This window comes from Rhinopithecus roxellana, chromosome 15 (genome assembly GCF_007565055.1).
Source record: "Rhinopithecus roxellana isolate Shanxi Qingling chromosome 15, ASM756505v1, whole genome shotgun sequence".
Taxonomy (NCBI): domain Eukaryota; kingdom Metazoa; phylum Chordata; class Mammalia; order Primates; family Cercopithecidae; genus Rhinopithecus; species Rhinopithecus roxellana.
In genome coordinates this window covers 115,628,845-115,654,093 of record NC_044563.1, presented here as the reverse complement: position 1 = coordinate 115,654,093, position 25,249 = coordinate 115,628,845, and the positions used below count along the sequence as shown (strand labels likewise).

Sequence of the window (25,249 nt, the reverse complement as noted above, 5' to 3'; positions counted from 1 at the left end):
CCACCATTTCACTTTCTGCTTCTGTGAGTTTTTTTTTAATTCCACACAAAAGTGAGATCACACAGTGTTTGTCTGTTTGTGTCTGTCTTATTTTGCTTCACATAATGTCCTCCACGTTCATTCATATTGTCATATGGCAGGATTTCCCTTAAGCAATATCTGAATTTAATACCTGCTACAATAAGAACACAGGCTAGGAGGTGGCTTTGTGTAATGGCAAGAACATGGGCTGAGTTTAAATCTTAGTTCTTCCATAAACAGATATATAACGTTGGGATAGTCACTTAATTTCCCTGAAATTTATTTTTTCCATGCCTCAAATAGGGATAAATACATCTTAACTGTGTTTTGAGAATAAAACGAGATGTAATAATGTACTTGAAAGGTACCTGCTGATCAATAAATATTAGGTTTTTTCTTTCTACTTTTTTCTTTCTTCCTGGATTTGGTTGAGTATAATTAATATTTAAATATATGTTCAGTTGAGACAACTAATGAAAAACTTAGACTGACAGCATGCTCTTTGAATTCAAATTGAAATAGTTTAGATGATAAATATTTATTATTATTACTTTTAAGACCGAATCTCACTGTATTGCCCAGGTTGGAGTACAGTGGTGTGATCTCGGCTCACTGCAGTCTCCACTTCTGAGGTTCAAGCAATTCTCCTGCCTCAGCCTCCCAAGTAGCTGGGACCACAGGCCCGCACCACCAGGCCTGGCTAATTTTTTGTATTTTTTTTTTTTTTTTTTGTAGAGACAAGGTTTCACCAAACTGGCCAGGCTGGTCTTGATCACTGTTGGCCTCAAGTGATCTGCCTGCCTCGGCCTTGCAAAATGCTGGGATTACAGGCGTTAGCCACTGTGCAAAGCCAAGATGATTAATATTCAATTAAAACTACTTTCACTAATCTTTCTCAATTGGCCACATAGTAGAAACTTAGGGCATATTTATTCCTAACATATTTATACTTGTTTTGTTGTTATAAGATGGCCTGATAATAATGTCCATTATTTCTTTAGATGTGGAAGATCTTTATGAACCGGTGTCAGTACCCTTCTCATACCCCAATGGACTCAGTGAAAATATATCTGTTGTTGAAAAATTGAAACGTATGGAAGCCAGGGCACTGTCTGCTGAAGCCGCATTGGCTAGAGCACGTGAGGATCTGCAAAAAATGAAGTAATTTATCAATCTTGCAAAATTAATTGTTTAGATCTCCAAAATAATACAATCAATGGCAAAGTAGAATATAGAACATTTCATATACAGGAAAGTACAATGTAGATATTTTATCTTCATACAGTTAAAGATATGTAGCATTTTTATACATTATGGATATCGTTAATTAATATAAAGTCTTATGGTTTTACCTATTCTGATATGTTCTGACAAATGTTGTCCTCATGAATGTTTTTGTTCTTTATTGCCTTCCTTTCAGTTTTCCTGTTTGCAGTTGATTTCTCCATTTTACTTTTTCTATCTTAGTTTTTTAAAGTGGAAGGATTAATCTTTTTGAGGTTTGGGGAAAATACAGGGTTGAAGTTTTTATTTTTAAAGAATCAAAATGTAGGCCGCGGTGGGTCACATCTGTAATCTCAGCACTTTGGGAGGCCAAGGCGGGTGGATCATGAGGTCAGGAGTTTGAGACCAGTCTGGCCAACATGGTGAAACCCCATTTCTACTAAATATACAAAAATTAGCTGGGGTGTGGTGGTGCACGCCTGTAATCCCAGCTACTTGGGAGGCTGAGACGGGAGAATTGCTTGAATCCAGGAAGTGGAGGTTACCGTGAGCCAAGATCATGCCACTGTACTTCAACCTGGGCAACAGAGCAAGACTTTGTCTTGTGTGTGGGGGGTGGGTGCGGGAAGAATCAAAATGTAATTATGGTATAGTATGAACCCAGAAAACCAGATACACAGTGACAGTTTTTCCCAGTGAATAAATTAGCATTGTACTGGTGTAGTACTTTTCAAAGTTTAATGTGCATAGGAATCAACTGGGATCCTGTTAAAATGTAAATTCTGATTCAGGAGATTGAGAATAGGGCCTGAGATTCTGCATTTCTAACAAGTATACCTCACAGTCCTTCCTGTTGGATTTGTAAGCTGTTTGCTGTTGCCTGAGTACCCATTTGATGATTTGCCAGAATGTATGTTCAGTGGGAAAGATAGTAGAACCAATTGTAGTTCCTCTTCTCTGTTTCAGAATTTTTATGCTAGGTAACAAGCAACCAACACCAACTTTACCTTTTGCCCCTTTGGACTTCTCCCTTTTGTATACCTTATGGATTCCTAATATGTCATGATCTGAGAGGGATCTGAGTTTTAGAGCTGGAGTGGGTGGTGTTGGTGTATATAAATAATTATCTATTTGGGTCTACTTTCTGCTTATATAACACTCCCAAGAAGTAATATGGTTTTAAAGAATATTAATAGAGCTGAAATACATGACATTGATCCAGTTGCTAAAAAAGGATTTTAAAACAATAGAAATAATAGAGGATAATAAAAGTAATATGCTTATTTTGTTCAGTTAAAAGACATAAAGAGGATTATCTGCAGTTGGCATTGCTTTTGTGGTTTGTAGGAGTGCATAAAATTGTTTTTGAATATTGCCATTGCTTCAGATCCAGCAGGGGGAGCTTTCAGTTCTTCAAGGTAGAATGTGATTTAGAAGGCTCATCACACTATACTGCCTCCTCTTTCCTCTTCTTCAACCTCTAGCCTTTCCTTTATTCATGGTCCAATAAACCTGTCTCAAGGGTGTATTTCAAATTGATTACAGACAATTTGCTCAGGATTTTGTGATGAACGCAGATGTCAGAACCTGCTCGTCATCTACTAGTATCATTGCGGACCTCCAGGAGGATGAGGACGGTGTTTATTTCAGCTCATACGGGCATTATGGGATACATGAAGAAATGCTAAAGGTTAGAAAAGAACACAAATGTGCCAAATCCATACTAAAGGAAAAATAGAACAGGTTCTTTCTTAATATATATGTACCCTGTAGGAGACCTCCTTTTTTTGGGTGGGGAGAGCTGCTTTTTAAACACCTCTTTGGTGCTTGATAGCTCATCTTGGGTTGAAAGTATTGCAAGACTGGGCACGGTGGCACATGCCTGTAATACCAGCACTTTGGGAGTCCAAGGCAGGAGGATTGCTTGAGCTCGGGAGTTCAAGACCAGCCTGGGCAATGTAGTAAGACCCTGTCTACAAAAAAAAAAAAAAAGAAAGAAGGTAAAAAGATTACAGAGGCATCAGTCATTTGTACATTCCATTTAAAATCATTATTAATCTTTTTATGAAATCACTTTTTCCTTAAAATATTGGAAAAACTTGACAATTTTAGTCTTCTTAAGGGCAACTATTAAATAGGAACAATTAGATGGATTAAATTATATATTTACCTTTTAATGTATATAGGAAATGATTAATTTCAGTGTTTTAAATAGCCATACTGACTTTTGTTTGGGCCAATAATAACTCTTTGATATAAAGTTTAATTATAAATCTCACAATTATTATGGTAACTTTTTTACCATTGAAATCATTGACATACAGGAGTATTTCCTGAATTGGTCAAATTAGATACAGTCATGCACTGCATACTAATGTTTCAGTCAATCAGACTGATGTGATGGTGCCGCCGTGAGACTATAATGCCATATTTTTACTGTACCTTTTCTATGTTTAGATATGCTTAGATACAAAAATACCATTGTGTTATAGTTGCCTACAGTATTCAGTACAGTGACATGCTGTACAGGTTTGTAGCCTAGGGGTAATAGGCTATCTTACAGAGCCTAGGTGTGTAGTAGGCTATATACCATCTCCATTTGTGAAGTATGCTCTGTGAGGTCCACACAACACATTTCTCAGAAGCATCCCTAGCATTAAGCAACATGTGACTGTATTTAAATCTGGCTGGTTTTAATTTTTATAATGGTAATATCCATGTAAGATAAAAGTTGATTTCTATCTATACTTGATAATTATACATTTTATTAAGTGTTATAGATTGTAAAATAGGAAGATGTAATTTTTAGTTCAGTGAAATTTAGAATATCTACGTAGAGTAAAATAAATGTTGGAACATAAACATTGAAAGTTTAGATGTTTATCTCTGAATTTTGGATGCCACCATTACCTATGCTTAAAACCAACAAACAAAATATCCCTTTCTAAATCCTTCCTCCGGAGATTGTTTTATTTTATGGTTTCCCTGAAGCACAGGCATTTAAGCTAACCAGGGATATTTGGCAACATGTATATATTTTGTTGATTCGGTTTTGCCGGATCACAGAATAGAAGTTTGGTAATTGATAATTGTACTTATGTGGGGTCTTTTAAAACATTGTCATGTCATTACTAATTACATGTCGTGGTTGTGCTTTTTGTTGTCACTTGGGTAATGGCATAGCATTATAAATAATAGATATCTTATTCTAAGTAATACATTATTTTGAGTTTCAGTGAATTTGTTGAAAAATTGACTTGCTTCATTTTCTTTATTAATTTTTTTATTATGTTTAGAATATTTTCTTTAAAGAAGTTTATCTAGGGCCATGTTTGTCATTTTAAATCACCCCATTAAATACCATAAGCTTTCATTCCTTCAGTATGGAAATTGTGTTGGGCTTTTCAGACAGGTTAAAGGTTACTGAAACTTTCAGTAGAGTGTTGAGCGTTGTGAGTACAATCATCAGGGAAATTCAGTTTGAGTACTGACCATTTACAAATCTTTATCCTGGACACTTGTATCTATATGTCAGTAACCGTAAGATTTCGCACCTGGTCTGGTACCTTTAACTCCTTTAGATGTACATATAGATTTAAGAAGTTCCAACTGGAAGTTTCCAGTGTCACCTTTTCCCTTTGAGAGAATCACTTAAATATCATTCTGTGTGCCTTAGCTTCCTTTAGTTCTTGTGCAGTGTAATTTCCTCCCCTTGGAAATGATTCTATTAAATGTCTATAGGACATATGGATAGTTGATTCAAAAAGAACTGTTTATACATTTGCATTTTGCCAAGTTATGTGCTGTGAATGAATGTGAAGCATGCCTTATATCACAGCTTTATTTCTCGTTTCTTATCAGAATGATTCTTAGCACACATAAACGGTTCAAGGTATATTACCACTAGAATCTTAGCTAATTTTTGTAACTCACTTAAAATTGAGAAATCATATTTACAGGACATATTTTTGTGGTTGGAATCGGCCTTGTTTTTAGAGAGTATAATTCGGGTTTTTTGTTGCTTGGCTTCATGTCTTTTCATGACACTATTTTTGGTACATGTTTTGATTATAATTTAAAAAAAATAGCTTGTGATCTTATTTCTTTAGATAAGATGAAGATACCTTTTTTGAATTCCAGAGATATAATTGATAAAGGGTTAAATTACATGAACTTTCAAAATTCCTTGCCACTTTATCTTTTTGAAGAAGAGTCATCGTTGACTAATACTGTAAATCCGAAATGCATCAATCTTCTTTGTTTTAAGATCAACATTATTCATTCTGTTGTACATTTATCACAGATCATAGTGCCCTTTAGTAAAGTGAAATTTTAGTAATTTTTCTTTGCTGCATTCTCTTTATTGTATCTGCCCCTGTCTCATGCACTACCAAGTGAGCACTACCACCTTTATGAGCTTGTAAATTAAAAACATACTATTGCTTGTATATGTAAAATTTATAGTATATAACTTTTTTCTTTACCTTCATTCTTTTTTTTATATTTGCAGGAACAATTTCTTGATACCTTACTAGTCTTAAAATATTATCTTGCTCCAAAGTATTGGAGCAGTAATTTTGTTATTTTATTTTTCTTAGTTTCAAGGTTGATATAAAAATTTTTTTAAATTTCTGTTTATTGTTTTGTATTGACATGTTAGCCTTTGTTAGAATACATTTTTAGAAATGGTTATAGGCCGGGCGCGGTGGCTCAAGCCTGTAATCCCAGCACTTTGGGAGGCCGAGACGGGCGGATCACGAGGTCAGGAGATCGAGACCATCCTGGCTAACACGGTGAAACCCCGTCTCTACTAAAAAATACAAAAATCTAGCCGGGCGAGGTGGCGGGCGCCTGTAGTCCCAGCTACTCGGAGGCTGAGGCAGGAGAATGGCGTAAACCCGGGAGGCGGAGCTTGCAGTGAGCTGAGATCCGGCCACTGCACTCCAGCCCGGGCGACAGAGCGAGACTCCGTCTCAAAAAAAAAAAAAAAAAAAAAAAAAAGAAATGGTTATAAAGGCTACTCTTTTGTTTGCTTACATTTTCTTATTTATTGGATTTTTTTTTTCAAACATTCAGTGACTAAATTGAAGCTCTGCTATATACAGGGCACTATGTTTTGTATACTTTGGATTTCATTACACCAGCATGAGCATACAAACAAAAACAAATGAATATATTGAAAGAGCCAGAATGAAAGACTGTAATTTAGTTGAGTAGCAGTGCATGGCGTTAGGACAGCAGTTGGAATTCTATTGATTAAGTGGAGGTAGTGGTGAGGCAGTATGATTAGTGAGAGCTTTCTGACTGCATTCCTGACTGATGTTCACCCTGTGTAAGTTTTGTTGTTTCTGCAAAAATCACTGGCTATAGTATCAGAGGAATATAAAATTTGTAAAAATGTATGAAATGGTATGCTTTGAAAAAAGTTTTAAAATTAGATAATTAGTTTATATATACATTTATTTATCTTAGTAATTCTTAAAATAACTTCAGGAGAAGATTTAATAAGCCTAATTTTAAAATTTTTTTTGTAAAGCAGTGAGAAGTAATCAGAAAACATGGAATTAATTGTGGACAATTCCCTTTTTAGGTCTAGTACTTAAGTAAAACAACTTGCCCTTTAAGATCTCCTTTTATGCTTTAAAAAAAGTCTCAATTGGCATAAAAATGTTTTGGGGGTATGATTTGTATAAAATTTTGATATTGTAGCAATTGGTGTAATATTTTCTTTTCACCCTGATGTGAAACTTAAAACTAGAATTCCCATTCCGTGATACTTATTTTTATCACAGTCATATTGTACTAACTTGACAGCAGAGCCCCTAACTGCTTAATTTGCAGTCACTATGTGTTTCAACCTAGGGAATCAACTCTATTCATGAACCAGCATAAATGTTAGAGTTACGTGCTTGCCTTGGTCACAAGGTTATATGAGACTCCAGAGTGTAGGAGCCTTATAATGTGGGCTGCAGGGCTCAAATGATTTACTTTTAGGCTTACAGGCTTTTAAACATCATTTGCTACTACAGAAATTTTTACAAGCAAAACAGGAATGTAAATCAGATAGGTGCTGATCAATGACTTTCTTTGAAAAACATAACCAGTTTAGTGTAATTTTTCGTATGTAGCTGCAACGTTTGCATTTATTTATTTTTATCTCCTTTCTTCTTTTGTTTTTGTTTTTGAGATGGAATTTTTGCTCTTGTGGCCCAGGCTGGAAGTGCAATGGTGCGATCTCAGCTCACCGCAACCTCCGCCTCCCGGTTCAAGTGATAAATTTTGTATTTTTGGTAGAGACAGGGTTACTCCGTGTTGGTCAGACTGGTCTCAAACTCCCGGCCTCAGGTGATCTGCCCGCCTCAGCCTCCCAAAGTGCTGGGATTACAGGTGTGAGCCTCCGAACCCAGCCCCTTACTTTTATTTCTATTTTTTTTGGAGACAGGGTCTTACTTTGTTGCCCAGCCTGGTCTCAGACTCCTAGCTTCAAGTGAGTATTTCAGGCATGAGCCACTGCACTTGGCTTCTCCCTTATTTTAATATAGCTGTAGTGCAGAGAATCAGGCTGTAGTTTCCAGGCCCTGTGGAAAGGAGAAAACATATTCATCTTTTATTAGCTTCAATTATCACTCTAAGTCTTATGGTGATAATGCATGTAAAGAGAAAAATGTACACATTTTTAAGAACTTGGGTCTTATTTGAGTTTCAGTCTTCGTAAAATATTTTCTTTGTGTGTTGTTGCTATTTCTATTCTTTTTTGTTTTCTTAGGAAAAAAAAAAGCTTGGCATCCCAGGTATAAAAGCTGCTATGGAAACTAGCAATGTGTGATAAAATGGCAAATATCACCCTTAAAAAATTTATTTGTTTAGACTGTCCTATAAACACAGCTTTTTCGTCTCTCCACCCTAGGACAAAATACGAACAGAAAGCTACCGAGATTTCATATACCAGAATCCACATATCTTCAAAGACAAGGTAAGTAGCATAGGTTATAGAATTATACATTTCATGTTGTTCTTGGGCAGTAGAAATCCTCTCGTGGGTCATCATTGTGATAGCAATTGATTTAACACCTTCTGTCTTTATTTCACGGAAGACTTTTATGATGCTGCTCTGTGGTGCAGAGTACTGATAACAGAAATGCTGATTGCTGCTGTCATTCAATATGCTCTTTTTAAAAATTGTAAGTTATTAATTATGACATAGCTTAGTTATAATGACATAGCTTAGTTAAATTTTGCTTATTCAGATAATTTTGCTTAAACCATATTTTTTGTTTATAGTTATTCCTATGAATTTTAAATGTATCAGATAAGCCCCATGTCATAGCACACTTTTAATTATTACTCTAGTTTGTGTTCAGTAATGGAAAATTAATGAGTTTAAGAACATTAAGAATTAGGGTTCACTATTGTAATGTAGTATTTATTTTATATGCTTTCTTTTAATACTTTACCCCATTAAGAGATACTTTGTATTTTACAATTAGTTTTAATATTGGCTTAAGTTATTTAAAAAATGATCTTATACTCTGCGTGTGCATATGCCTGTGTGTTTGAAATTTGTGTTTTTTGGCTTTTCTTCCTTACACATTTTGTTTTTTCATTTTTTCTTTATTTTCCCTCTCTCTTTTCCACTCTGCCTTTTCCTCCCTTTCTACATTGGGATGGTTACTTAAAAGTTCAGATTTTCTGTTTGTTCTTACTGATGGGAAATTAATCCCCTAATTTAATCAGGAATATTATGATCTTTGCCGTTTACATACCTTTCCTTGGGAATTTTTTCCCACTCTTTTTACTTTGAGAACATGTATGTTGATAATGTATCAGGTTCTTATAATTCGGCTTTCATCTCTCTAAGATTATTTCATGAGCTTTACATGATATGGCAGCAGTAACAACCTTTATGTTTTAAAAATCCTTTTTCCTGATTTTTGTTTGGAATATAATCTGGATTAACTTTTCATTTTCCATACCTCTTTTTTAAGAGCAGTGTTTCACTTGTGAGTTGGCTGAATTGGACAGAATTTATATGGTGCTCTGATCTCTTTGGACAAAGCATTGCACCTCATGAAAAGTTATAATTGTTTGTTTGTGCTGATTCCCACCAGAGATAAATAAATGATTTCATTTAAAAATTATGGTTGATCAGTTTTTTATATTTAAGTTTTTTGTATGCTTTTTATATGTTACTATAGTGGAGACTTTTCATGGTGTTTTTTTTTGGGGGGGACGGATTCTTACTCTGTCACCCAGGCTGGAGTGCGGTGGTGCGATTTTGGCTCACTGCAACCTCTGCCTCCCGGGTTCAAGCGATTCTCCTGCGTCAGCCTCCCCAGTAGCTGGCACTACAGGCACACGACACCACTCCCAGCTAATTTTTGTATTTTTAATAGAGATGGGGTTTCACCATGTTGGTTAGGATGGTCTTGATCTCTTGACCTTGTGATCCGCCTGCCTCAGCCTCCCAAAGTGCTGGGATTACAGGCGTGAGCCACTGCACCCGGCCCTTCATAGTTTTTGTATTTGCAAAACAAGTGCTGGAAAGTTTATTTAATGTTTGTCTAAAAACCACTTTGTTTCCAATGAAGCAGATTATGTTACTGTTAACGACGTTGCTTTATATTTCTAGTTAGATTATGCCCAGATTTTTATTTTATTTTTTCCTTAATATGTAAACATGAGAATCACTAATCCTGGCTAGTCTGGAACCAGTTATATAATTTTGGGCAAGTGGTGAATCTCTTTGGGCCTAACCTGTAAGGTGATTGTAAAAATTCCTTCTGATAAATTCTGTGGGTTTTGTTACGGTGAAAGCATCATCATTGTCTTTCTTTGAGCCATCTTCTCTTAATACTTGATGATAGGAATACCAGAGGAGCTTGTTAAGAGAGTAAATTAGAATGTTCCTTCAGTATGCTTCTGAATGGAGTTGTCTTATAATAGGTAAGTAAATACTGAAAAGGCTCAAGTATTAGTAATCATAAGATTAATCATCAAGATATTAAATATTGTTATTAAAATTTTTTTCCTTCCCTTCTCTCTCCATCCCTTCCCAGCCTCCTTTTTTTCCTTCTTTTTTAATATTGTTCCAATTCACAAAGCTCTTGTGGAGACCATATGGTTTCTCAGATTAATTTAACTTTGGGTGGTATTTAATTGTGTTGTCACCCACTCATAATTAATTTCTGTTTGTAGTTTATTGAAGAAATTCCCAGTTAGGTGCCTTCTTTATGCTTCTGGTTGTTATCTACAGTTACAATTCATTCAGTTTTTTAAGAAAAAAAATGAATCAAATTTCCTCATCATTTTATAAAATAATGTTCATTTTATTTCTACCTCTTTGATTCTATCAAATTTTAGCTTATCTGCCTGATCACCTAATTCTAAGCTAGTGTAATAAATAACTAACATACAATTAAAAATACAGACTTTAGAAGCAGGTTAACCTGTGTTTGAATGCAGACCCTACAATTTACTAGCTGTGTGACCTTTGACCTGTTTCTTTGCCACTCTGAAGCTCACATTTGTCATTTGTAGAATGAGGATTAAATAAGGATTTCATACACATACGCATATATGCATTTGTATATACATTGCATCTGAATGTGTATATGGATAGTCTTACAAAAAAACACATACTCTAATTGGAGTATACTAAACATATCCTTCTATACTTTCTTCACTCAGCAGCTTTTCTTGGAGAAATTCCTTACTATCTTTTTACCCCCATGTTTTTTCTTTTGGTAAAATAAACATGATATGAAATTTGCCATCTTAGCTATCCCTAAGTGTATAGATCAGTGGTATTAAATACATTTATAATGTCATGCAGCCATCACCACTTCCATCTCCAGAACTCTTCATCTTGTAAAACTGAAACCATTCTCATTAAACCGTTAATTCCCCGTTCTCCCTTCTTCCCAGCCCTTGGCAGTCGCTATTCTACTTTCTGTCTCTATGATTTTGACTACTTATATACATCATATATGTGGAATCTTACAGTACAGTCATTCCCTCAGTATCTGTGAGGGGTTGGTTCCAGGACACTCTTAATACCAGCATCCACAAATGCTCATTTACCTGATATAAAATGGTGTAGTGTTTGCATATAACCCATGCACATCTTCCTGTATACTTTAAATCGTCTCCAGATTACTTGCAATACCTAATACAATGTAAGTGCTATATAAATAGTTGTTATATTGTATTGTTTAGGCAACAATGACAAGAGAAAGAAGACTTCATGTTCAGTACAGATGCAATTTTTTTTTTCCAGAATGTTTTCGATTAGCAGTTGCTTGACTCCCTGGTTGGGGAATCCAGGGATACAAAGGGCTGACTGTATTTCCTTTTGTAACGGGCTTATTGCACTTAGCATAATGTCCTCAAGTTTTGACCTTGTTGTAGCAAATGTCAGAATTTTTTTCATTTTTAAGACTCAATAATCCATTGTATGTATGTACATTTTGCTTATTCATTCATTCATCTGTCCAGATATTTGGGTTACTTCTATATTAAAGCTATTGTGAATATTGCTGCTATTAACATAGGTATACAGGTATCTCTTAGAGGCCCTGCTTTTAATTATTTTGGGTATATACCCAGGAATGAAGTTCCTGGGTCACATAGTAATTCCATTTTTAATTCCTTGAGGAAGCACCGTGCTGTTTTTCACAGTGGGTGTACCATTTTGTATTCCCACCAGCAGTGCACAAGGGTTCCAATTTCTCCATATCCTTAGCAGTACTTGTTGTTTTCTAGTTTTTTGATAATAGCTGTCCTCGTTGGTGTGAAGTGATATTTGTTTTGATTTGCATTTTTCTAATGATTAGTGATTTTGAGCATCTTTTCATTAATATTCTTTTAATGGTTCATATATCCAATGTAAGAATGTCCATAAGTTGTTTCAGTTTTTATATTAGAAACTGCTTCATATAAACTATTAAAAATATTTATATATATATGGGAGTATAATTATAAGGTAATTTTTTAGCACTGGACCCTCTAGGTCATATAGAGTATATACCATGTATGGTGTCACCAGTTGTGCTGCCAGCTTGTCTTTGGTACACAGCAAGGAAGCGTTGATCTTCCCAGACACTGTCACCAAAGCACTTTTAACAAACTTCTAAATTCCACACTAATCTTTTATGTTTAATTTTTTAGTTTTGTAGATGTTTTATTTTAATGAGAGTTTCCGGAAACTTATTACACATGGTTCTATTGTATATATTTTCATTTTTGCCATACAATATTTCAAGTTGAGGTACTGTAACTGTACTAGATACATATATACTATATAGTATACTGTTTTCTTGCTATTTTGGTTAATACATTTTATTTGGAACTTTTAAAAAAATTCTTTTTGTTTGCAGTGATATGTATCGATTGCATGTTAAAATAAAATTCTTAATGTTTATAAAAGTAATTATGTTAAAATGTATACTCACCCAGACAGGCCATGTGTTCAAGAACAGTCAAATTCCCACTGAAGCCATCTGGATGTAGGATAGGAAGCACAAAGTAGTAACCTTTCAACAACTTTATTTCTTCAGTGGATATCAGGCTGTTTAGATTATCTCTCTTCTGGAGTCAATACTAATAAATTATATTTTCAATATATAATGGAAACAGCCAGTCATGGTGGCTCCCGCCTGTAATCCCAGCACTTTGGGAGGCCAAGGTGGGTGGATCACTTGAGGGCAGGAGTTTGAGACCAGCCTGGCCAACATGGTGAAACCCCGTTTCTACTAAAAATATAAAAATTAGCCAGATGTGGTGGAGGACGCCTGTAATCCCAGCTACTTGGGAGGCTGAGGCAGGAGAATCACTTAAACCCGCGAGGTGGAGGTTGCATTGAGCTGAGATTGTGCCACTGCACTCCAGCCTGGGCAACAGAGTGAGACTCTGTCTCAAAAATGAAAAAAATAAAGATATAATGGAAGGAAAACTCTACTTATAATAGTAGTACAGAAGATAAAATGCACAGAAGTAAACAACTAGAAATATATGCAGGACTTACATAAAAAAAGATTTTTAAAAGAACAGCTAAAGTACCTAACAGACAATTTAAACAAATTGAAAGTCATACCAGGTTCTTAAATAGGAAAACTCAAAATTGTTTTCCCTAAATTTTAGCTCAGTTCTCATAAAAATGCTAACACTTTTAAACCTAGACAAACCAATTATCTTGTTTATATGGAAAAATAAATATAAAAAGTTTTCCAGAAACTTTGTGGAAAAATATTTGCAGTGAGTGTGGACCAGACTTACTTGACATTAAATCATTTTATAAAGCTTCAGTAACTAAAATAATTCCTGGCACATGAATATATAGATTAACAGAACAGATTTAAAATTCACTTCTAAATGCAAATATACACAAATATTTAAATGACTGTTAAAGGTCACATACCAAGTCAGTGGGGGAAACCTTGTTTAATAACTGATATTGTGACAAGTGGCCAACCATTTGAACAAAACATTGGAACCATGCCTCATAGTGTGTACCATGGTTTAAAAACAAACTGTGTTAATGAAACTGTGAATGTACTAGAAGGAAATGGGTGAAGATGAAATGCAATGAAATGGGAAGACTGGGGAAGGCTTATCTAATTATGATGAAAGTCCTGGAGATATTATAGAAAAGATTAATAAGTTTAATTGTAGGTTAAGAATTCCTGTGTAGCAAAAATCACTGTAAGTAGAATCAAAAGACAAAAATACATGCTGTGAGAAAACATAGCATGTCATATTACAGAGGGCTAATCTTAATTTACAAAGAACTCTTATCTGCTAAGACAGATTGATAAGAAAAGGACTAGCAACTGAGTGGGAAAAATGGAGAGAGGATGTAAATCAGTAGTTCACATAAAATTACAGACGGCTCTACAATACATGGAATGATGCTAAATCTCCTAAGAGAAATGCATATTAAAACTAGATCAACATATCATTATTTTGTGATTGCCAGATGGGTAGACATCCAAAAGTTTGATTATGTGTCCATAGGCTAGTCTCACCTGTGAGGAAATTGGTACTAATACATTGCTCTTTGGAGTCTTCATTAGCAGGATTGCCCTGTGAGATCAATTTGGTTACGTCTAGCAGAATTACAAATATGTACTCTTTGACACAGTGTTTTCACTTCTAGGAATATATTCTTTAGATTTACTAATTCATGGGAATGGGCTTCGATATAAGGTTATTTTCAGCATTTATTGCCCTAGTAAGATTTCGGGAACACCTAAAATGTTCATCAGAGAACTGGATTTTGATACAGCCATAGTGTGGAATCCTGTACAGCTACATAAAAGAAAGGAGCTCTAGAAATTGATATGGAGAGATCTCTAAATTATATTGTTAAAAAAATATATATGTAACACAGTGGGTATAATATGCTATCATTTGTGTAAAAGAAGGAAAAACATGTATTGAATTGTAATATGCATAAAAATTTTTTTAAAGCATAGGAAATATACCTGATAGTTAAACCATAATTCTGTTGCCTAGTGAGAAAAAAAATTGGTGTACAGTATCATCGATTCTTAACTCTAGTTTTATTTTTCTTAGCGTAGTTTCTCATTACTCAGAGGAAAATCCAAGGCACTCTGTGATCTGACCCCTTCCTTCACCTCCAAGTGACCTCTTTCTGAACCCAGTTCAGCCACACTGGCCATCTTGGCTTTGCCTGGAATGTTGTGTCTTGCATTTAATATCCTCCTGACTAAAATGCTCTTCTCCTAGATCTTTGCATGACACCCTCCTTTATTCAGTTCTCTGCTCACATGTATCAGAGAGGTATTCTCAGACCTAACTAGAATGGTAAAAGAGTATATCTTCTCTCCCCTGCTCTAACCTCTACTCTACTTGATTTTTCTTACTACTTGACCTTATTTTATATTCTTTGTCTCTCTCACAAGATTGTATGTGCCGTTAAGACAGGGATTTGGTCTTGTTTGTTGCTGTAACTCCATCACTGAAATCAATTCCTGGTATATAGTAATGCTTAGTGAATACTTACAGTATGAGGGCACTGAAATAATTTCCTATTTTGGGACAAATATATATGATTTTTTAGGCCATTGATAGTGAAAGATTTAAAGCACTAGTTTTCAGTAATTTCACAGAGTAGTGTACCTAGAAGGATTTTGCTAAATGTGTTTCCTTGGTGACTTGTTTTTGTTTTTACTATGAACTAAGCAGGCTTCATTATATTCCAGGGAAAACCATATTAAATTCTTGATTTAAATAATTGCTCCCCACTTACCCCCAATAGCATCTTAAAACTTTTGGTTCTAATAAATATTTTTCTTTCACCAAGAATTAAGTTTGCAACTTAAACTCTCAAGTTACTGAATTTTGACAGCTAACTTGTTTTCATTGCACTTTCTTGTTAAAATGGGCTGAATATTTGATTTTGGGAGTGGGAAGGATGTAGTGATATTCCGTATCCTTGATTACTTTATAACCCTTTTCAAATTGTATTGGGTCAAGCCATCCTGCTTAAATTAATTCCTGCCACTCAAACTTGAAGAAATTTATTTCTGTTAAAATGTAGAATTACTGAGCCTAAAATAGAATACACATACAATAGGGAAATTGAAAACAATAATTCTCTCTTAAATCTGTAGTTTTTTTTATATAAAATCTCTTAAATTAAGCATTGTTGGGTCTGATTACAATAGACTATAACCAACTATACTGTTATTAATTTAAAACAACTCATAGTAATGATATCTTCAGTTTTCCCAAATAGAAATTACCGTATTTGCTTAGTTTAATTTTTTTTTTTTTTTTTTTTTTGAGATGGAGTTTCTCTCTTGTTGCCCAGGCTGGAGTGCAATGGCGTGATCTTGGCTCACCGCAACCTCCACCTCCCAGGTTCAAGAGATTCTCCTGCCTCAGCCTTCCGAGTAGCTGGGATTACAGGCATGCGCCACCATGCCCAGCTAATTTTGTCTCAAACTCCTGACCTGAGGTTATCTGCCCGCCTCGGCCTCCCAAAGTGCTGGGATGACAGGCGTGAGCCACCGCACCTAGCCAGTTTAAAGTTTATATTGTGATCTTTTCCTAGCCAGAAAGATCGTAATATATGAATAGAATTTAATATAGAGACCTTTTTGGTAACATCTCTTTTTTTTTTTTTTAATTACCCCAGGTAGTTTTGGATGTTGGGTGTGGAACTGGAATTCTCTCTATGTTTGCTGCTAAAGCTGGGGCGAAGAAGGTTCTTGGAGTTGATCAATCCGAAATACTTTACCAGGCAATGGATATTATAAGGTACATATATTTTAAGCCTTCATTTAAGTTTATTTTAAAATTTAATGATTATTTAACAGATTTTCTTGTCTTTAGTAGCTATCTAAGGCAGACTAATGACATTTGTCTTTCAGTAAAAATTCACTCCAGAATAATAAGATTTTAAGTTGAATTGAGCTAGACACATTTGAACTATGGTGCTGAATAATCTTTTCACAGTTCATATTGATGAGGATTATTTTTATATAGTTCTCTGGCTTTCTGACTATGGCTATAAATATGCTAATTCTAATAATGTAAAATTAAAAACTTGATACTTAGGGTAATACTGACAGGACTCCCTACTTACTAATATATTTATTATATGTTAGTAGTATTTTCTTTAGCAAATATCAATTATACTAAAGACTAAGAGTTATTTGTCTTTTTCTTTTGTGACAACACTAGTCCATGTACCTCCTTCAAATTAAGTAAATTCCAAAGTTGCTAAAAACAAGGCAGAGTGGATTTAGTTTATTAGCCCCTAAAACTTTTATTCTCTAAAACTCTCTGTCTTTTGAGTATTTAGCTGGGTTGATTTTACAGTTGGCTTATGACCTAGTAAGAAGGCCTTTATTTGAAATCCAGCTGACACAACTGAATTTCTTTCCCTATGTGCTTAACAAAAGCACCTTACATTTGGAACTTAGGAGTCATTTCCAGAATACGTAATCAATAGGAGTCTTCTCATAGCAACTTTTAAGTGATTCTTCAACTTACACTGCTGTTCCACTGTTAAGATTGATTAATGTTAGCCAGGCATGGTGGCTCATGTCTGTAATCCCAGCACTTTGGGAGGCTGAGGTGAAAGGATTGCTTGAGCCCAGGAGTTCACTCTGTCCTCTATAAAATATGTTTTAAAATTAGCCAGGCATGGTGGTGCATGCCTGTAATCCCACCTACTTGGGAGACTGAGACAGGAGGATTGATTGACCTGGGGAGGTGGAGGCTGCAGCGAGCCATGATCGTGCCACCACACTTCAGCTTGGGTAACAGAGCAAGACACTTTCTCCAAAAAAAAATTTAAAGATTTGATTAATGTTGATCTTTTCTGATTAGTTAAAAAATTTAAATATGATTATATAAAATATTTAAAGTTTAGATTTTATTTTGTAACTAGAAGGATAGTGTTATGGTTAGAAGAACAAGTTTGAATCAAGCTTGGGATGGAGTCCTCACTCTACCATTTAACCGGTACTTGGAACTTGAGTTAAAGTACATCTAACGTGTTAGAAATCTCAGTTGTTTCACTGTCAAACGAAACTTACAAGTTTCGTTTGTGGTTGTAAGTAAGATGCATAAGTTATAAGTAATACGTATATATAAATCAGTTTGGCCTGTTGCCCAGCACATAGTAAATATTTTGAGATGCATAAGTTATAAGTAAGATATACATATAAATCAGTTTGGCCTATTGCCCGCCACATGTTAAATATTTGGAGCATTAGCTATGGTTATTATTAACAAATACCAAATCAGTGTTAATGGAAAAATTGCCCTGAACTTGTTAGGTTTTTCGTAGATAATGGTTTGTGGTTGTGATTTTTGTATTGGAATATATATATACACACACACACATGTATGTTGCAATTGCAATTATAGAATTGCACATACTTATATATCGATAGATATCTAGTCAAGCCTTTTCTAGTTCTTATGATACCATTAAGTACAGCATGATCATTTTGGGGGTTCCATAGAAAGTACCCTCAATTGCTTATTCATTGCCATCCAAACAAATATGAGAAACACTGTCCCAAAGAAGAGATTGTTTTAGAAGAATTCTCAAAATTTTATTGTTGATAGTAAAATTATGATGAGCTATTTCTACTAGAATTTCTAGTCTTATGACAGCTCTTTCTATTAGAATTTCAAGTATATTTATGAATTAGTCAGTTTTTTTTTCCTATAGCATGGGACTAGATGTGCTCTCCTTTTAATTTCTTAACTCTATGAAAGAAATGGAAAGGAATTATAATACACTGTTTCATTTTATTTTACAGAAGTCCTGATTCCCATTGTCTTTGTAGAAACATGTTTATAAATGAATATACCTAAAATTCATCATTTATAATATTAATATTTAGTGCTAGGGTATACGGTGTCCAAGCTTCTTAGTAAAATATTTTAAATGTTTCTGATATATACATTTAACATTCAATTACTTAAAATAATGAGGAAAATGTTTTCTGACAAATTATTGCTAGAGGGAAATTAATTTTCAGTCCTTTTTTTTTTGCAGTTGTCTAAACACTTCATGATATATTTTGATCTAGAGTTACAGTTTTGGAGGAACAAGACAGTGGAATTAAGCGTGTTTCTGATATATTGATGAGCTCCTAGCAAAAACAATTGCTTAAAAAAATTATATTTTATGATTTTTCAAAATAAATGGTAAACTAGTCTGTGTAAATCTTTTAATTTAATACCAGTATTAAAAACCTTGAAACTATTTTAAAATATTATCGAAAGATATTCACAGTAATTCTATCCAGATTTAAGAATAATTTTTTTCTGCCCACATAATCCTAAATATTTTTATTAGTTAGAAGACCTTCTAAAGTATATTTGTCACCAGTGCAGAGCCCAGAATGGTTTGGGATTAAGTCTTTGTTTTTAAAGTCTCCGGGAAAGCTACCAACTTACTTTTAATCAAAGGATGGGTGTCAATTTGCATTTATTAGTATTTTTTCTGTTAAGATAGCGTCTTCAACATCAGTGGGCAAAAGCAGAAATGTGAAAGAAATATGTCCCTGATTCAGCAAGTGACATCTGCAGTCACAAAGGAGTGCTTTTCCATGTACTCAAAGACAATAATAAATTGCTCCTCCCATCTCATCTTTAGGTCTTTCACCTATAAAGCCAGAGCTAACAGAATGTCTCTTTAGCAATACTTACAGGATTCGATACAAACATGTTTTTGATATTTAACTTAAAGTTAACTCAGCTTTGTAAGCACATAACTAAAAGTATTTTAACAAGATTTTTATATGATAATAATGAGATTAAAACCCAGCAATCTAGCGTAATAGCTTTTCATTAAAATTACTAGGGTTCAAGATACTTAAGACCCAAAATTTGAGCTCTGTCAGTTTCTCAGGATGGAATAGGTAGAGATATGTGACTTATTTGGATAAGGATCCTCTGTCTAATCATTGAGTCAAAGTACTTGTCTTCAGTCTTTTCTGTGTGTATTTTTGGACAGAGTTTGATCATTTCGTCAACCAAATTTTTGAATTTCGAACACTAATTTTAATGTAGTGAAGTAGGAAGCGAATATGTCAAACTATTCTTTGCTGTGTCAAATATTTTATGCTTACCAGTGTTTATCCTCTCAATCTTGTAAAGTGTCATTTTTGTAAGATTTCCTGCTAGTTCCAAAGTGTTATCTAAAATCTTTGCTTGAGTGTCAGATGTAGTTATAGGAAGGAAGCATAGATAAAAAGTGCAATGAAGAAATCAAAATCAGTTTCACTACTGCAAATAATTATTTTCTTGCTGTAATGTTAGCACTCAGAGAAGTAGCATTTGTGACCAAGATTACTACCAAGCATGAAGAGTGTAATAAAATGACTAAACCTTAAGTTTATATTCAATTAAAGTACCAATTTAGCTAAGTGAACATTTTGCATAGAGCACATATTTACTATAAATAAGCTTTTGCAAAAAATAATCACATTTTTAAAAATAATTTTAAAACATTGCACATGAGAGCATATACCTAGAAGCTTAGTGAGGAAAAGTTTTATTATACAACAGGTTCACAGTTGATTCAGAGGGAACAGCCATGTATTGTGACTTTGTGGTAATGGATTTTTAACAAAACAAATGGTATCCACATAAGACTTTTTTTTTTCCCTAATTATCTGTAAAGCTCCTGCATATGTTCCCCCTTTGTACAGTGTGGAAATTGAACAAGTAGATGTATTTAAAGGACTAAAGAAGCAGGCTTATTATCTCACGGCTTTTAGTACTAATGACCAGGATTGTACTCTAGTTGCTTGTTGAATACCTTGTCATTCAATTCCTAGTTTTCTTTTCAGATGGAAACTATCAAAGGCTGTAGTTGTTATTATCAAGATCCAGTGATATTTGTGTAAAGCTTTGTCTTACCTCATGCTAGATGGCCATGTTTAAGATTCATTATAGACATTATTTTTGCCAGTCATTACCAGAGTCATGGTCATCAGAGCAGAGGCAAGCATTTGTTCACCAGATACATTTTGCGAAAGTATGAATTTTTTAAAATCTCTTCACAAAACTCTTGAGCGGTTATGTAGTCTGAACTGCCCCCCCGCCCCGCCTTTGCTTTGAAGTATCAGAGTTATTCCTGAGAATTTCTTAACAGGATTTTTGAAATTTTCAGCTGTACACGACAGTAGAGAGAATGATATGAATTCCTGTGTGCCTGTCACCTGTGTCTACATTTATCAATTTTTTTACCATCTTTTTTTATCCATTTCCCTCCCACCTTTTTGTTTTGTTTTTGTTTTTGTTAGAGTATTTTGAAGTAAAACTTATACATTATATCAGTAAATGTGTCCTAATACATTTGAGTGTTAGTGCATGAGAACATTTATTGAAAATGACTTAGCACTCAATCTTTAGATACCCCAATTTAATAATAAAATTACTGACATTAATTTAGTTTATTGACTCTCCTTTGGTGCAGGTATAACTGAATCTCTTTTGATGTAGATTATTATACCTATTATAGAGATTAAGAGGCTGAGCATGGTGGCATGTGCCTGAGTCAGGAGAATCACTTGAGACTAGGAGTTTGCAGCTACTAGTGTGCTAGAATTGCACCTGTGAATACCCAGCATACTATAGCCTGGGCAACATAGTGAGACTGTGTCTCTATAGTGGGGTCAGAATTAGTTCCCAGGCAACCTGACTCCATAGCTTATCCTCATAGCCAGTTTGCAATTCCTTATCTCCATGGAACTACTTACAAGGTATGTATTGGTTATATTCAGTAGTTTGCTTTACTTAAAAACCTATAGATAGTTTGAAAAGCAGGGCTTTTTGTTTTGGATAAACCAACATTGTACTGTTTCTTCAGAAATGTTCTTTGCTTTTTTTATATTGTGAAAAGGTAGTTATTTTTATAGTGTTCATATGCGTCTCCTTTGTCTTCCTTTTGAAATTTTAAAATTTGGAGTGAAATACCTTCTATTCCTTTGTGAATGTACTTCTAAAAGAATATGTACGAAAGTTATTGTTAATATCCCCACAGTTTACTGACTCATTGTTCTAACCAGTTGAGGATACCACATAGCATGCTCATCTCAGCATCCAGACATGACTTGAGTTCTAATTTTTCTTTCACTAATTAGCTTTATAATAATGGGCAAATTACACAACCCCTTTAAGCCCTGATTTCTTCATTTATAAAATGAGGTTGTCAAGCCTGTAATCCCCGCACTTTGGGAGGCCGAGACGGGCGGATCACGAGGTCAGGAGATCGAGACCATCCTGGCTAACACGGTGAAACCCCGTCTCTACTAAAAATACAAAAAAACTAGCCGGGCAAGTTGGCGGGCGCCTGTAGTCCCAGCTACTCTGGAGGCTGAGGCAGGAGAATGGCGTAAACCTGGGAGGCGGAGCTTGCAGTGAGCTGACATCTGGCTACTGCACTCTAGCCCGGGCGACAGAGCAAGACTTCGTCTCAAAAATAAATAAATAAATAAAATAAAATAAAATGAGGTTGATAGAGTCTCATAAGATTGTTATAGGAATTGCATCCATTATGGTGCTTTGCAAAATGGCTGGCCCTGTAACTGCTTACGAAATGTTAGCAGTAATGATAATCATGTTAATTATTAGTAGTGGTCATATGCTTGGCTTGGCATCAATGTCTCAAATAATATTTTATGTTTGGGTGGTTATGTTTCATTTAGGACATTTATTGCAGCTATCTTGTCAAAATGTGACTCACTTTTTTGTCTTCTTTCTATTTCACAATCTCTATTCTCTTATACCATAAAATGTCAAACTTTAGTCATACTCTGTACTCACTTACCTCTCTTGAACTCTGTTCTCAACTTCTCTGATACTTGTCTATTCTTGCTTATTGGAGCTTTCTGTAACATCAGTCAGTGAAAATTAGCAGGCTCTAAGTTGTCCTTATCCCTTCTGAGGCCCTTTTCTCTGTCAGAAGTCTATATACAGCAGAATATCTTCTGTTAAACTCCACAAGCCTACATCTATAAAAGGCACTTTAAATTCTAAAAGATAGATATTTTTAAAATATACAGTCTTTTATTCTTTCAAACACATGCAACTTAACAGTTCTTGGATTATGTTTAAAATAATTTTTGGCTAGGCATGGTGGCTTAAACACTTGTAATCCCAGCACTTTGGTAGGCTGAGGTAGGAGGATCCCTTGAGACCAGGAGTTCAAGACCAACCTGGGCAAGATAGCAAGAACTGTCTTTACCAAAAAAATAATAAATACTACTACTAACAATTTTTATCTCCTTTTTATTTAAAAAGGTGATCTAGCATTTCTAAAGAAATGAGTTTAGAATAGGATACATTTTGGTTATTATTGTAAACTGACAGTGTATTAGGCTTTAAGGATTAGGCTGGCTCTTCTGAGGTTGCAGACGTGAATAAAACAATATAGATTTTCTGAGATGTTATGTTAGTAAGGGCAAATAGGTCTTAAAGTGAGATGTGGAAGAGAATGAGAAATTGTTTCTTATTCTTGCTATCATACTTTGGACTCTGCAGTGAAAGATCATTTCAGCAACATAAACTTACCTAAGGATAGCAAAGCTATTTAGTTGCCAGACAATTGTATACTGTGTTTATTACCCTCGGGAAGCACAGGTAGCTTCTGTTTAATATTTTTACCATTGTCTTGGCTGCCTTTGGTTTCTCATTGACACAGCTAGGGAATAGCTCAGTTATTCAGACTTTCAGATGTTACTGCAGAAGAGTTTTTAGAAGGTTGATCCATCATATGGCCACAATGCAGTACACTCAATCTCAGTATGACATTAAAGGTGCAATCTTTTATATTGCCTGTATCTAGAATACTGTTAGAAAGGAAACGTTAAGGAAAGTCCAGAGAATATTTTGATTTATTGTCATGTTTATGTAGGTGTCCTTCTCTAGACATGAGGACAGGAGATTTATCCTCATCTTTTTATCCCTAACACCTAACAAAGTGTCTGATACACATAATAGATGCTTAGTTAAGGTTTTTGAGTAGAAGTAAAGTATCTTAAGGTAATGATTTTAAAGATGGTGGTGGTGGTGGGGTGTGTGTGTGTGTGTCTGTGTGTGTGTGTGTATTTTGGAAAAGGATTACAAAATACACCAGCAAAAATTCTTGAAATAAGGGATGCTACTTCATATTTTGTTTCTAAATTTAATAGAAATAACAGAAATGTGAATTAAAGCCAAAGAGAAATTTGAACCACTGATGAGGCTAAAATAGTTTTTCAAAAAATTTGTTCTTCAAAAGCCATAGAACTCTGGTGAAGGTCATGAAGGTGATCAAGACACCTTACAGGGAAATTAAATTTATTTCCTTTCCTAGTATACCCCGAAGCCCCCTTCATTTCTGATTCACCCCAGTGGTTCTCTCTTTATGGGGTACATTCCATGACCACCCACTAGTTCAGTGATTTACTGGAAGAACTCACACAATTCAGTATAAAGCTGTACTCACAGCTAAGATTACAGAAAAGGGTATAGGGCAGAAACAGCAGGAAAAAGATACCCACAGGCAAAGAGGTCACAGGCAGACTTCCAAGGTATCTCTCTCTTTTTACACAAGAGTTACACAAGAGATTTACTCCCCAACTTCATACCTCAGAGGCACAAGTGAGATGTCTCTACCTAGGGAAATTTGCTTGAGTCTTAGAGACTGTAGTTCTTAAAGCTAGTGGGTCAAGTAGGCATGTTTCCACCATGTGACCAGCCATGGTATATACCCAAACCAGGTAACCAGTGTGCGTGATGAATCTTTATGTTTACTTTAAACATGTCGTCAACTTGCTTCATCTAAACCTACTGCTTCAGGTAAATGGAGTATCATCATTATTCTGCAATCATATGAGTGATCTAGGCATTCTTGTTCTTAGAGTTTGATCAAGAATTTTTGCCATGGCTATAGAGATCTAAGCAAGAACTGAGTAAAACAAAACAGATCTGCTACATTCACTCATTTTTTCCAAGTTGTAAACTTGGCCTTCATACTTGACATTTTCTTCCCCTTTACTCAACATACCTGTTGGAGACAGAGTCCTGTTGAGTATCCTTAATGTTTCTCAAATGTGTCTCTCGTCTATCCATGATGTTTCTCATGCGTTACTTTACATTCTTAGATCTCTCACCTGAATTAATGCATCTGCACTTAACTGGACCAGTTGTTTGTCTTTGCCTCCCACCACTCTCATCTGTTCTCTGTAGTGCAGCCAGACTGATTTCCTCACTTGATTCTCCTCTACTTTAAATAAAAAGGAAGAAAGTGGGGGGAAAAGATATTTTTGTATTGGGAAGATGAAAGAGGATAAATTACATGTGATTCTACTATCAGAGACCACTATCAACATTTTGGTATATTTCTTGCCACTCTCAAAAGCCTTAGGTCACAAAGATGAAATCCGTAGAAATGTAAACTTTACCGAAATATCAGCTCCCCGTGGTGCGGCAGAAATTTTTCTTTTTTTCATTCATTGATGTGTCC

At 34.9% G+C, this 25,249-nt stretch overlaps 1 protein-coding gene across 3 annotated transcripts in view; it reads left to right on the top strand.

Moving 5' to 3' along the window:
• The window catches only part of PRMT3 (protein arginine methyltransferase 3), a 135,814-nt gene that overhangs the window by 7,143 nt on the left and 103,422 nt on the right, over nt 1-25,249 (top strand). For all 3 annotated transcript variants that reach the window (XR_004053540.1, XM_010388252.1, XM_030917525.1), the window contains 4 exons: nt 1,023-1,182; nt 2,791-2,935; nt 8,153-8,218; nt 16,406-16,527. Coding sequence is in view for 2 of the 3 variants with exons in the window: in XM_010388252.1 (XP_010386554.1) it covers nt 1,023-1,182; nt 2,791-2,935; nt 8,153-8,218; nt 16,406-16,527 (493 nt within the window). In the remaining variant the exon portion in view is untranslated. The remainder of the gene's footprint in view (nt 1-1,022; nt 1,183-2,790; nt 2,936-8,152; nt 8,219-16,405; nt 16,528-25,249) is intronic.